Raw genomic sequence first — 14,329 nt, forward strand, 5'->3', positions numbered from 1 at the left:
TTATACTATAAATAATTTGGAGGACAATAATAAAATTTATATTCTAATGCCATGAAAAGAAAAGAAAAACAATGCCATAAAAAATGGATTTCTAAGCGCCGCGGCCTCCAAATTCCCGCCATTTCAACTTGGGTGCATATAAATATGCGGTGCAAATTTCATTTTTCATCGCCAAGTATTCTATATGTTATCTCGCTTCAGTTGAATTCTGTGTTCGTTTTCATTCTTGCCGTCGCTTAGGAAGGCTTCACTCGCGTTCACGATCTGAATATCGAGGCTTCAATTCAGAATCTGTTCGTTCAACTGCCAAGAGAAGAGGTGCACATACAATGGAATGCTAGTTTTATCATTGATTATGCCTGATCACACTGTTACGAAGCATTTCTGATAAGGTTTTTATCTCGGGACAAGTTCGGTATCACATCGTTTTTAATTCGGTTATATTACAAAAGTGTGCATTAAATTTTTCTGGAGATTCTCGAAGGATTTCGTGAAGGACGGTTCTGCATTTGAGCTTGCCGGTGATGATTTAATTGCTAAATTTGGATGCCTATGCTTGATTGAGCATTTGTGTTCTTTGTATTTCTTGTTCTATGACATTGTATTTGTTTTTTAAGACTTCTCCGTCTGGATATCTGAATGTGTGTGGTCGGGATTGACACTAACGATCGTGCAAATGTCAACTTCTTCTTCATAAAGTTTAAACAATTCGTATTCATTTAATTATCTGCTTGTTAATTGTGCAGTTCTTACTACTGATTATAATGTTTTTCTTGCATCAGTATCAATCAAGCTCGATTATTCTACATCAGTGTCCAGAAGTCCGAACGCGATCATGGACTCATATTCACTGAAATCCGTATCAGATTTACCCGCACCACTTCGCTCGACTTTTAGTTTTAGGTAACAAGCCAATTCTGTAGAAATTTTAGCTCTAGTATTTTTAGACACTACAGTAATCGCAATTATGATTTTTCCATGATTGATTTCAAACTGAACAAGCGTCTAAAATTGAAAGATATGTATACTTCTAAATTTTTGAATATCTCTGTAAATCTTGTATTTGTTAGACTTATTCGTATTTTGTCTATTGCATCTCATCTTTAGTCGTTTGCTTCTTGTAATAGAATGAGCTGATCCTCGCTTTCTATCAATCTTCTTAGCAGCATCTGTTGTGTGATTGAGCCTGTATTTACTTTCTCATTATTTCTCATGGAGACTGTCACGAGAATTTGTTGCAAAACTAGTGGTAAGGAAAAGAAAAATTAGAGACTAGTGATAAGGAAATTCCAAGTTGGAGAAAAAATCGACCATCTTAACTTCTTAATTGATGTACAATTGACGCTTTTTTAATTCTAAGGATGCGATATAAAATCGAAATTTGAAATTTAAGGATACAGCTCACTCGACTATTTCCTCTTATATAAGCTGTCCTCTCCGACTCAAGTTGTAGACTAAGCTAATCCATTTTCTCACTTAGTAGTCTCTACGTTCAGGTACTTCAATTCATTACAGAGTGAATGTTTTCCTGTTTGTTTCAACTCCGATTCGAACATGGTCATTTCAGCCCCTACTGGGAGTGGTAAAACTGTACTGTTTGAGCTTTGCATTTTGAGGCTTCTTTCAAAATTTATTGCCGAGGGGAAGTTCATCCACGAAAAGGGAACTCTAAAAAGCGTAAGTCTCCCATGCAATTATGCCATCGGACAGATGTAAAAAGAGTGCTAAATTTATTCATGTAGTAATATTGGAGAGCATTGCATTATGTTTATACAATTCATATGCATGCATCGTTTCTCTTCAACAATTTATTCCAAGTTTAATTTCTCCTTCTCTCTTTTATTCTGTGTGCATATCCCATATACATATACACAAAGATGCAACTATTATTTGCATCACGTTTTAAAACATAATTGAGAGGGAAAATTACAATTTTATGTGCATCCGATATTACATTACATGGTTTCCATCTTCCTTTTACATTTATGCAGATATATATTGCCCCATCTAAGGCTTTAGTACAGGAGAAGCTCCGTGATTGGAATCAGAAATTTGGTTCTTGGGGGGTCAGCTGTTTGGAGCTAACAGGAGATAATGAAACTTACAATATGAAACATATACAAGAAGCTGACATTATTCTAACAACGCCTGAGGTCAGGACTTTAAACGCAGAACCCTTATTTCATGTATCAATGCTCATACAAAGTTAAGTCCACATGCAATTGAATGCTAATAACACTATTAGTCACACAATTCTCGTAAGTTTATTATTTCCATGTCAATCGTTACTTTCAAGAGAGTGATGCTTCTTGCCTAACATGATTTCTCCAAGCTGCATTGGTTTCACTGTTAGCAGTACTTTTCTGAATGGCTAAATACCTACTCCTTTTATTTTTTGCATTGAAGAAATTTGATGCAGTAACTCGGTATCACATAAAGGATGGTGGTTTAGGCTTTTTCAGTGACATAGCCCTTGTACTTATTGATGAAGTTCATCTTTTGAATGATCCACGTGGAGCAGCCTTGGAAGCCATAGTTAGTAGAATTAAAATGATTTCTCGCAACCCTGAAATGAAATCCAGTCCTCTCTCTCATGTTCGTTTCTTAGCTGTATCTGCTACAATCCCAAACATTGGGGATCTTGGTAAATTTACTTTAGTTTGTTATTACTAGTTTTACTCGCCTAAAAGTGAGTGAACTTCCAAATTTTATGATCGATTTAAACCATTGCAGCAGAATGGCTTAACGTCCCTGTTCAAGGAGTCAAAAGGTATGCTTTTCGTATGATATAACAGGCACCAAGTATTTTCATTGCAGGATCAAGCAGATTTCATATAGTTTTCAATGCTCATCAGGTTCGGAGAAGAAATGAGGCCTGTTAAGTTAACCAGCAAAGTATTTGGTAATTGATGTCTGAAATTACCAGTTCTGTGGTTTGCTTCTTTGTCTGATGCAGTCTACTATTTTATAAATGTAGAATGCAAGTACGAATTGTGATGGTTAAGTGCTTATGGTAAATGGGAATACGAATAAGTGTGAAGTATATGACACATTTTGTATTTTTTGCTGTTCTACTCTTAATTATGTAATCCTTCTGCAGGCTATGCCCCTGCTAAAAATGATTTCATGTTTGAGAAGGTATTTGATCGAAATTCAACATAGAATAGATTGTTTTCAAGAAATCACAACCAGCACAAAATATGTTTGGAATTATCTAACAGTTCCCAACTTTATTTCATTGTGTATTACAGCGCCTTCAGAACTACATTTTTGGTCAGTGGAACCATGAATTGTATTTTGCTTTACCAATATTATTTTATTTGCTTCAGTTTTCGCCCTTCTAGTATTGTCATACTGAGAAATGTAGATGTTCAAATGAGTTCGCAGATGTTCTCATGCAATATTCAAAAGGAAAATCTGCATTAGTGTTTTGCTCAACTAGAAAAGGAGCGCAAGAAGCAGCTCAACGGCTCTCGCAAACAGCAATGACCTTTGGTTATTCAAATCCTTTTATTAAAAGCAAGGAACAGCTGGAAAGGTTACGAGAAGCTTCACTATCATGCAGTGATAAGCAAATGCAATCTAATATTCTTTATGGTGGTAGAAGGCCGACTTCTTTTTTTAATGCACTCATATCATCCTGCATTTATTGCAAAGCTCGTATTGTTGAAATAAACATCTCACGTTGACAGTTGGGTATCACAATGGTGGGCTTTGCTTGAAGGATCGCAATCTCATTGAAAGCCTTTTTCTCAAGGGTGATATTCGAGTTATTTGCACTACAAATACTCTTGCTCATGGAATCAACTTGCCAGCACATACAGTAATAATAAAATCAACTCAGCACTTGTATGTTCTGCACCTCTTTCTATTCTACTTGTTTTGGGGATTCTAGAAGAAAAACATGCAAGAAAGTTAACTGAAATCTTCTGACCCACACATCTAATTTCTACCTTAATGCAGTAACAAGGAGAAGGGCCTTTACATGGAATATGACCGTTCCACAATACTACAGGTTCTTCATTGTCACAATATCCTTTCATCCCGGGCTATGTTTTCACGTTTTGTTGTGATTCAAAATGTAAGTTGGGTGTCTTTCTGAAATCCGGTGGAATGAACAGAAAAGTCCCGCAATCTACCCAACATATAAGAATGGATATTTCGTAATTTCTATCTTTCTGGAAATTGTCTTATGGTCCCACATATCTGGTCTGCTTTGTTATACGCAGATGTGCGGGAGGGCAGGTCGGCCTCCATTCGATGATACGGGAATTGTCATAATCATGACAAGAAGAGACACAGTAATGCCACGATATCTAAGCTTCATTTCTCTAATTTTCTTTGTTTACTTGGAAGTTTACAGAATTTATTGGTTTAAGCATTGTTTTTTTTTTCTTATTGCTATACGAAATAGTTTTCAACAATACCATTTTCATTTTTTATCCCAGGTCCATTTGTATGAGAATCTCCTAAATGGATGTGAAACTGTGGAATCGCAGTATGTATTTAATTCAGTGCACTTGTTACATCGGAACACTTCAAATGTTTTGTTTTACATATGCTTTTCCAACTTTAGACTGCTTTCGTGTGTGACGGAGCATTTAACTGCGGAGATAGTTCAAATGACCATCTCAGATATAGTAAAGGCAATTGAATGGATGAAGTGTTCGTATTTATACGTAAGAATGAAAAAGGTGTGTACGTTTTGTCATGCTATCCTCTTGATTATATAGTCCAGATATTTTTGTTTTCATCTTAACTGGTTTTTTTTATTTGCAAGCTAGAATCCGCAGAAATATGCTATCAGGAATGGAATTTCTTATCACAATACGGAGAAGCACATGGAAGGTACTATCACATTCTCTATGATATAAATTTGTTTAAATTGTTAAAGTAATTTTTTGCACTTAACCCCTCATGAGCTCTTTTTAGAAACTATAATCTATGATATTTTATGATCAGACATTTGCATTGAGAAAGTGAATGAATTATCTCGACATCAGATGATTTGGATGGATGAAGATGGCTTCCTCTTGAAGCCACTAGGTACACTTTAGGGAGTAATGACATCAACTATTTTCTACTATTTAATGAAATGAAAATTCCTGATTTCCTTTCTTTTCGGTAAGCAGATCCCGGGAGGTTGATGACAAAATATTATTTGAAGTTTGATACCATGAAACACATTATGCATGCCCCTGAAAATTGCAGTCTAGAGGAGGCGCTACATATCATTTGCCATGCCGAGGAAATCGCTTGTATGTTCCTTTGACCTTTTACCTTAAGAATATTGCTGGTTGTTTAGAATTCAGCTGAAGGAGGCTATAAACAATTTGGGGAACTGAAGGGATTCAGCTTAGGCGCACTGAGAAGAAGCTTCTTAATGATGTAAACAATGATAAAGATGGGAGGCTGCGTTTTCACATTCTTGGTGAAAAGGGGAAGAAGAAAAAACGTATACAGACGAGAGAAGAAAAAATATTTATTTTAGCAAACGATTGCTTGACTGGTGATCCTTCAATTCACGATTTATCCCTCAGTCAGGTTCATTTTCTCATAAAGCAAACGGCTTTTAAATCATATTGTCCTTGTAAAAAGTCATTACAACCGGTATCCTTGCACAGGACATGAATTCTATTTGCTCAAATGGATGCAGAATTGCCAAATGCATGAAAGAATATTTTGTATACAGAAAGAACTATACAGGAACCTTCAGCTCAATGCTTCTAGCAAAATCTCTATATCAAAAACTCTGGGATGACAGTCCATTTTTGCTCAAACAACTACCTGGAATTGGAATGGTGACTGCAAAGGTTTTTACTTCATCTTTTATTGCTTTCTGAAAAATGTTTATTAGGTTGTAGGTGAAACTCCCTCGTGAGAGAATCCTTTCAATTGTTCTTTTCAGGCGTTGCATTCTATGGGAATCAAATCATTTGAGGCACTTGCTGAAGCGGATCCGAGGAAAATAGAGATAGTCACAGGCAGAAAGTACCCATTTGGGAATCATATCAAGGAGTCATTATCATCCTTACCACCGGAAGTGGACCTGAAGCTCGAGGAAGCTGAATGCGGTAGACAAGGGAAGGCCAAGCTCATCGTAACATTAACAAGATTGCCCCAGTCTTACCGACCAAATAAACGACATTACGCTGAAATGGTTTGTTGACTTAAATATCTGTCTATTTTTCACTAGGAGTTGACTGTTGCAACAGAGAACTCTGTCTTGCAGATTGTTGGCTTAGAAGAAGATAACCACATTCTCTTTCATGAAAAAATAAGGTGATTACTTTTGAAACTTTGATGTATAAATTTAAGAAAAAGACTGGGCGTGGATTTAATCGAGAAAAAGGATAGAGTTTCGAGCTTTGGATATTTATAAATTTAACTACTTTTTTGGGTATGTTTAAACTTATCGTGTTTGATTTCATTGTTCCAAATTACCCTACTCTGTTTAACTAGATTTCTTTTTTGGTGCAGCAGAGTAGATGAATTCTCCAGGTACTCGAGACTAATCTTTTTGTAGCTCATTAACCAACAAAGTTTTCTTATGTGTCATATAAGTCATGAGTCCATTGTATTAAGATTCAGAGGCATCAAATGGTGAGTTTACATTGAGCTTATTTTGAGCGTTGCTATTTCTTTCCTAATTCCATAAGGTTATTGAGAGGGCAAACATTTCCTTACCCCATATGAATTTTTGTTGGGGAAAAGTCAACCTTTTTGTTCAAATATATCGAACTTGACCAGAAAATAGTAACTATAGCATCAATACAACCTTATCTCACTACTATTTTGCTCTTTCTGCAGCCCTTACAGTGCAGTTGTTCTTGTCTCACATCCTCAACAAGGAAAGTTGACGATTAAAGCTGACCTTATTTTTGATGAATACAGTAAGAATCTATGCCGTTTCAAAAGTTCATAGACCCTCTTGCATGGACAAAATTCCTAGTTCCCTTGGATAGACTTTTAAGAGTTTCTTCACGTAGTTGGCATTGATCTCCACCGAAAACTTCAACTAATGGAACGAAATTCAAACGCGAGAAGCAAATGGGGAAGAATGCCGCCGTCCTCCTTTCCTCCACCAGAGGAAGTATACATCATAGACAATGACAGTGAACCTCTACCACAAGCTGCAGTAAAAGAGCCTCCCAAATCTGGCGACTCGAACTCGTTACTAGATTCCATGTGAGTGATCTTCTCCTAGATCCCTGAACTCTTCAAGAACTGAATAGGAGACCTTGAAATCTGTATCTTAATTTGAGTGTTTAAAAAGTATACAACGATGAGTTTGGAGTACGTAAATTTAGTAATCTATTTAGTACTTTTTGCTCCTAACAAAACTTTTCAGGCCGAGTTTCAACCTCCTAGATGAAGAGTTTGAGGACGGTACGTAAATTCCTGAGAGTCAGAGCGCAACTCATGTGCTTTGTATCAAATTTCTCTCCTTGATTTCTTTCTGAAAGTAACTTAAAATTATTGCAGCCGAGCCTGCAACTGGCAACGACGAAGATGAATGCAGAATCATCACTGAACGAACTGTATTTGACCACATACGTAAGAAAGCCAAAAGCTTCCCTGTGTTGGCTGCTTCAAAAAATAGTGCTTATTCACCAGCACCAGAGACATATAGTTTCACTAGAAACACGCAGCCGCTAGAATTCCAGGTTGAAGCTTTGGAAGAGAAACAGAGAAATGAACTTTCCCCACATACTAAAGTGGAGTCGTTTTCAGGCTTCAGAGAGGAAGTTGGAAATGAATTTCCGACTCTACAAAACCACTTCCCCTCTGGACCACATTTCATGGATGACGAAAAAGGTACGTATCTATTTGGCTCAAAAGTAAGCTTGAATGAAAGTTTTATTTGGGTCAAAAATTTATTTAACTTTCTATTGATACTCCCAATTTAACATTCTAAGTTTCAATGTAGTTTAAATCTACGGCTAAAGTTTACCTCTAATCTTCATTGTAAAAGTGCTCATGTAGATCTCTAGATATTGAATGAGATTACATTATATTTTTAATCTATTAGACATACAATTTAGTTGAGTATAGAAATAAAACTGATAATTTAACACATTTTTATGATAGCTTGGATGGTGTATATTGGATCAAGAATGCCTTTTCAGCCCATCTCCAATTTATTCTTATACTTTGTTATAGACATATTCTAACGATTGCCAAAAAAATTTCAGGGGAAATGGGTCTCCAGACAGAAGAAAGTGAAATCATCATAACGGAGGAAACCATATTTGATGATATAATAAGAAAAGGTAACAGTTTTCCTGTAGTATCCCAAATTTGTGTGAATACACCAGGTGCATACAGCAAATTGAATCGGGCTTCAGATGCAGAAGTGGCATCCATGCAAATGCTGTCTTTTGATATCTCCATGGTGAAGGAAAACAAGCGGCCACGTCCAGCGAGCCCTAATATCAGCAACACCTGGAACCACCAGAGCCCACCTGTAGAAACCAAAAAGAACTGCTGCTCGCTAGAAACTGCCACCGAGACCAGGGAAGTAGATCCTTTCGTTGGATTTAAGAGCGTTTTTTCTTTCCTTTGACTCCTTTCTTATCTTAACACCGATTCATTCTTTTATTTTCCTTCTTGCTTGATCGTATATGGAGAGTTGTGTCATTTCCTAGATGCATTTCTTTAAATTGTTTCGGAATAATCTTTTAAAATTTAGGAAAAATACCAATTTTTACCGCCATATTTGTTTGTTGTATCTTTTTACCACAAAGTTTGTTTTCATTAATTTTTTCTTAGAACTTAAAATAGGCATTTCAATTTTAAATCCAAACTTGAAAAAATATTGAACTTGTCCCAATATTCCTATATATTTTCCTACAACAATTGGTAAGGATTTGAAAGACCTATTGAGTTACATATTGTGAGTTCTTGCAAAATTGTTGAAGAGTTAATTTGTGCATTAATCAACCTTAAATTTATTGAAATTAATGAATTACTAAGAATTTCACATTACTTTTTGGTAAATAAGTAATAAATTATTGAAAATTTAATAGATGGTAGAGGTTTAAAAGGTTCATTACTAAAATGGTTAATTATCGTTTATTATAAAATAAAATAAATTAAAAATAATATGTTATTTACTGGGAAAAAAAAAACTATATATTTTATTTTCCATGTCTGAGCATCTAATTAGGTTTAACATGTTTTAGGAAGTGATTTATATAAATTCATTGGCAAACTTTACTAAATAAATAGAAAAAAGACGGTTAATTAAACCCCACATATTTAGGTTCCTTCCCTATAACGCCCAAACCTCGGCGATGAGATGAAAGCCAGACTCATTCGAACCGCCATGTCAAGTGCCACACTGTTGTCTTCATCTCTTGCTCTCAAGAACCCTTCCTTCCACTTCTCCTCCACCTTTTCTACTCCTTTCAATGGACGTCTTCTCAAGAATCAGCTCCCCTGCCCAATTCGCTTCCCTGCCGTTTCGCTTCGATGCTATGCATCTTCTTCTGGTGTTGATCGAGTGCGCGTCTTGAATCCTGTTGTCGAAATGGACGGTAATATATCGTGTTTGTGGCTTCTTAATCAATCTGTTCTAATCGAATTGAATTGAGGATGATTTTGGAATGCGTTTCTGGCTGTATTTTATTATTATTATTATTTTTTTTTTTTTGGCTAGAACTCAGTTTGAAAACCTAGGAGTGTTGATTACAGAGTGAATGTTGTTTGCATGTGAACTCAGTTTCCTGTCGCTTCAAATATTTCAACTTGAGCTTGACTTGTCTGGTCTTTATCTAGTTCTGATTATTGAATTGATCAGATTCATGTGCTGTGAACTTATATTTTTCATTTGGATGCTTGTTACGGCTTGACTGATTTTGATGATTTTTTACTATTAGGTGATGAAATGACGAGGATCATATGGACAATGATAAAAGAGAAAGTATGGTTACTCCTACACGAAATTGTTTCGATTTTAATCTTTTCGAGGGAGATGATTTGTTCTGATACTGTTTCTTGTTTTCAATTACATTGTAGCTTATTTTCCCGTTCCTGGATTTGGATATAAAGTATTATGACTTGGGGATACTGAACCGGGACGCTACTGATGACAGAGTTACTGTAGAGAGTGCAGAAGCCACTCTTAAGTATGTTCTACTGGTAGAATTTCAGCTAATTTATTTGGGGATTTTCTTATTTTGGATTCAACAATGTTTATTTGCTTGTGCTCAATGGCGTGTTCTTTCAAAATTGGTCAGAAGCTGTTCAAATTATAGATAATGTATTTTTGGGTGGAAGGCTGAGACAAGAAGCAAACAAATTAGCTGATAATTGATTGCATAGGGAACATGGCTATGAGTTTCTACTGGATTGGCATACTTTATAGCTTGTTGATGCTTATATGAGGTGTAATTTTCTAATTGAGACGAGGACGGAGAAACAATTAGTTGGTGAAGATAGTATCATTAATTTCAGGTCTAGAAAAGCAATTAGAACTAAACATCCGCTCAATAATGGAGTACACATTACTTGAGTTCTTGTGCTTATCTCAGAGTTGTTCTTTTTGTCCTCCTTCGAACATTGTGAATGCAGGTACAATGTTGCTGTAAAATGTGCTACAATCACTCCAGGTGCGTCATTTGTATCCATGCCAATCTGATATTTTACAGTCACTAAATCATAGAGCATCCCGATTGAATTTTCTTCATTGATGTAATATTTGCAATAATTATCAGCTTTAATTGATTTCTCTTGATCTTTATCTCATTTTTCAGATGAGGCCAGAGTTAAAGAGTTTGGACTTAAAGCCATGTGGAGAAGTCCCAATGGCACAATTAGGAACATTCTTAACGGTTTGTTGGCTAAATATACTACCTTATTTTTCAAGGAACATTCTTAACAATTAGTGCAAGTGTTATTTGGACACGATACTACCTAAAAAGAATAAAGAAGAAAAATCTTACAGTCTTTTTTTTTTTGGAAGTTCGAAAATCTTAGTCTAATGTGGTTAAGATTTTGTAATTGGGAAATTAGGGTTGAGACGGACCTTAGTATTTTGGCTGTAGAAATAAGAGGGCGAGAAAAGGTTTTGGACTTGATCAAATGGTTGGCTTCTAGTTGAGGTACCCATTCTTAGGATTTTGGGAATTTCCAATCCTTTTGGTGGCTATACCAATTGGAGACCTTTTCTGTGAGCTCTATTTATGTTGGATTTTTACCTTTATGTTAATATATTTTTAATGTCCTATTATGAGAAAAGTATGAGCTTCATCATAATAATAATATATTTTGTACAGGTACCGTCTTCAGAGAACCTATCTTATGCCAAAACATCCCGAGAATTGTTCCTGGTAACTTTCATTGTCTAATCTTGTCTTGTAATACATAATCCATTATGGAACATTTTACAGTACTTGGTTGGATACAGGTTGGAAGAAGCCCATATGTATTGGTAGGCATGCTTTTGGTGATCAATACCGTGCCACTGATACCATCATCCCAGGGCCTGGAAAGCTTAAAATGGTGTTTGGTGAGAAAATTTTCTTTTCTTCACTCATTCTCATGTATTTCTCTGGGAAAATTATTCTTATTTATTTATTTTTGTTTCTATTCAGTTCCAGAAAATGGGGAGACACCAAGAGAGCTCGAGGTTTATGACTTCAAAGGACCAGGCATAGCACTTGCTATGTACAATGTTGACGAGGTTGGTTATTTTGTCTACTTCCATCAAACTTGTTCAATTTTTGCATCACATAAATTACCCTTTTAACACGTTCCTATACAATTGGTAGTCTATTCAAGCATTTGCAGAGTCATCAATGTCACTGGCATTTGAGAAGAAGTGGCCCCTGTATTTGAGCACCAAAAATACAATTCTCAAGAAATATGACGGCAGGTAATTTTTACTTGTTTCCCTATATCTAGTTGATTGTACTGTTGATATCTACTTTCAGTTTCCTAGAAATTGTCAAAGTGAGTTTATTTTAGTACTGGCCTGCAGGTTTAAAGACATATTTCAAGAAGTGTATGAGGAGAAGTGGAAGCAGAAGTTTGAAGAATATTCGATATGGTTCAATACATTTTTAACCTACTCGGTTCTCTGTAGTTATGCCTAATCTATTGCCCATGGCTGAATGTATTTTGGTATGGCGTTTAGGTATGAACATCGGCTTATTGATGATATGGTAGCCTATGCTGTAAAAAGTGAAGGTGGATACGTTTGGGCTTGCAAAAATTATGATGGGGACGTTCAGAGTGATTTGCTTGCACAAGGTAATGCCATCAACTTTTCTATTGTCTGGTGTCTATTAATAACACGTGCTTTAATAATTTAAATACTTCTACTCGGTCATACTTCTATCATTTTCATTCTTGATGTCTCTATTTGATCAGAATATGCAAGTTACTTTTGGACATTAACATCACGTATTTTGTTGTTAATATAAATAATCTTTGTTCTTGTCTTTATTGTTTGTATTGAGTATGAATGCTTCTTTTCCATCGGCAGGATTTGGTTCTCTGGGGCTAATGACTTCTGTATTGGTAAACACCTGCGAATATGAAATTTATGGACTCATAACCTTGACAAACGCCTTAAAAATTGAAACTTATTGCAGTTGTCATCTGATGGGAAGACGTTGGAAGCTGAGGCGGCTCATGGCACTGTAACACGGCACTACCGATTACATCAAAAGGGACAAGAAACCAGTACAAATAGTATTGCTTCTATTTTTGCATGGTCACGGGGGCTTGAGCATAGGTATTATCCCAATTTGTAGCTTTGCCCGGATGATGTTGAAAGTGTCCATTGTTACTGCTCTCTAGTATTTTCCTTTCAAGGGTTTTAGATCTTTTTTTTTTTTTTTTTTTATGACCATGAGTGTCTCAACTAATCTTGGCAATCATTTCTCTTTTACATTTGGTTGCTATGGTATCCTAGGTAGGTAGCCACCATGGATGGGACTTATTCCTTTTAAGCCCTTTATTAATCTCATGGTCCTTATTTGACTACTAAGTCAATCCATGATAGTTGTTTTTTCGATTATTTGATACTTCAATGTAGTTAACCTTGGTTTAAAGTATCGAGGTAAGTTGCGATCTCTTCTTCCTTTTTCCCTTCTCGAGGTAGGGTTAATGTAATCCTGACAAATATTTCTTCGTTCCCAATATTGCTCGGGGTTTACAATGGTGTGCATAAATTTGTGTTTCTTGTTCCTTCTAAGTAGCGTTTATGGAATCTAATTCTGTCTTCACTAGAGGCACCTAAACCAACCATCGTTTAACTGAACTGCTGCAACTCTATAATTTGGATACATATTTGTAATGGGGAATTGTGAAGTAGTAAACTAGGTAGGAACTGACCATTTTTAACTATGATTAAATGGTTTCAGGGCCAAGCTAGATCAAAATGAGAGGCTACTGGATTTTGTTCAGAAGTTGGAGGCTTCATGCGTTGAGACAGTGGAATCTGGGAAAATGACCAAGGATCTTGCCTTACTGATACACGGACCCAAGTAACAGTTTAAACATTTCATCTCATTCACTACTCTCATTTTTCAAGCTTAGAATTATTTAGATTCGTACTATACTTGCAGGGTATCAAGGGAGTTTTACTTAAACACAGAGGAATTTATTGATGCCGTAGCACAGAATCTGGTGGCAAAACTCCAGCGACCTCCTGTAATGGTCAACTAAATGACTAGTTATTGAAGATGGAGATTTGATTTCCAGGTACAAAGATTCTTTACTACCTTTTCTACAGAAACAGAAGTTAATGAATGGCTGAATGATTTCAAAATAATTGAATACTTAGCTATGAATGTAATGAATTGCTGTAGGACTGATTCCATGGCCGTTTATGGTTTTACATTATGTTGTTTAATCAATTCCTCTCCTTGATATGTTAATAGAACTGAAAACCAGAAGCATTTTATTAAACAATTTGATGGACGTTTTTAAAATATGGGTGACCCCATGATGGACCCTTCTCAAGTTCCTATAATCTCTTGTTGCAGATCCTTTTCATATTCGTCCACGAGCAAGGGTTGTTTATTTCATAGGAATCTTTGATATCACGAGGTGAGTATCTATCCAGATTCTCATGTTCTATAAAAAGGGTTGTTTTTTTTTTTTTTTTTTTTTTTTAACCAAATACTTTATTGCACCAATTCTTGTTACATCATCTCTCATAATATTTAAAAATAATTTCAATGAAATTGGTGTAATGTGTTAACGTTTACATTGGGTTACATTGCTAAATGCAATTAGCTTATATATTTATATGTCATATCCATATCAGAATAAAATTGTTAAGGTTTTATAACATGTAAATTTCCATTATGTGACA

The 14,329-nt window shown here is 35.7% G+C and overlaps 2 protein-coding genes across 2 annotated transcripts; both read left to right on the forward strand.

Moving 5' to 3' along the window:
* The first annotated feature begins 60 nt into the window (after positions 1 to 60).
* Positions 61 to 9,110, forward strand: RCK (DNA helicase ROCK-N-ROLLERS). The gene is made up of 29 exons (XM_087125004.1): positions 61 to 318; positions 783 to 903; positions 1,497 to 1,677; positions 1,992 to 2,153; positions 2,407 to 2,644; positions 2,734 to 2,770; positions 2,856 to 2,902; positions 3,101 to 3,138; positions 3,252 to 3,273; positions 3,388 to 3,600; positions 3,693 to 3,849; positions 3,964 to 4,081; positions 4,230 to 4,301; positions 4,449 to 4,498; positions 4,577 to 4,694; positions 4,785 to 4,848; positions 4,963 to 5,046; positions 5,133 to 5,258; positions 5,348 to 5,544; positions 5,625 to 5,813; positions 5,909 to 6,160; positions 6,233 to 6,282; positions 6,481 to 6,501; positions 6,811 to 6,893; positions 6,990 to 7,188; positions 7,352 to 7,389; positions 7,486 to 7,818; positions 8,196 to 8,273; positions 8,349 to 9,110. The coding sequence occupies exons 2-29, from the start codon at positions 836 to 838 to the stop codon at positions 8,564 to 8,566; spliced, it is 3,453 nt and encodes a 1,150-aa protein (XP_086981130.1). The 5' UTR covers positions 61 to 318; positions 783 to 835; the 3' UTR covers positions 8,567 to 9,110.
* Positions 9,111 to 9,301: 191 nt separating this feature from the next.
* On the forward strand, positions 9,302 to 14,305 carry LOC111779489 (isocitrate dehydrogenase [NADP]). The gene is made up of 16 exons (XM_023659596.2): positions 9,302 to 9,539; positions 9,882 to 9,925; positions 10,021 to 10,130; positions 10,576 to 10,613; positions 10,758 to 10,835; positions 11,280 to 11,333; positions 11,411 to 11,512; positions 11,598 to 11,686; positions 11,775 to 11,878; positions 11,984 to 12,052; positions 12,140 to 12,255; positions 12,491 to 12,525; positions 12,600 to 12,742; positions 13,374 to 13,496; positions 13,578 to 13,713; positions 13,998 to 14,305. The coding sequence occupies exons 1-15, from the start codon at positions 9,302 to 9,304 to the stop codon at positions 13,675 to 13,677; spliced, it is 1,443 nt and encodes a 480-aa protein (XP_023515364.1). The 3' UTR covers positions 13,678 to 13,713; positions 13,998 to 14,305.
* The last annotated feature ends 24 nt before the right edge of the window (positions 14,306 to 14,329 follow it).

This window comes from Cucurbita pepo, chromosome 1, assembly GCF_057944985.1.
Source record: "Cucurbita pepo subsp. pepo isolate OVF chromosome 1, ASM5794498v1, whole genome shotgun sequence".
Lineage (NCBI taxonomy): Eukaryota > Viridiplantae > Streptophyta > Magnoliopsida > Cucurbitales > Cucurbitaceae > Cucurbita > Cucurbita pepo.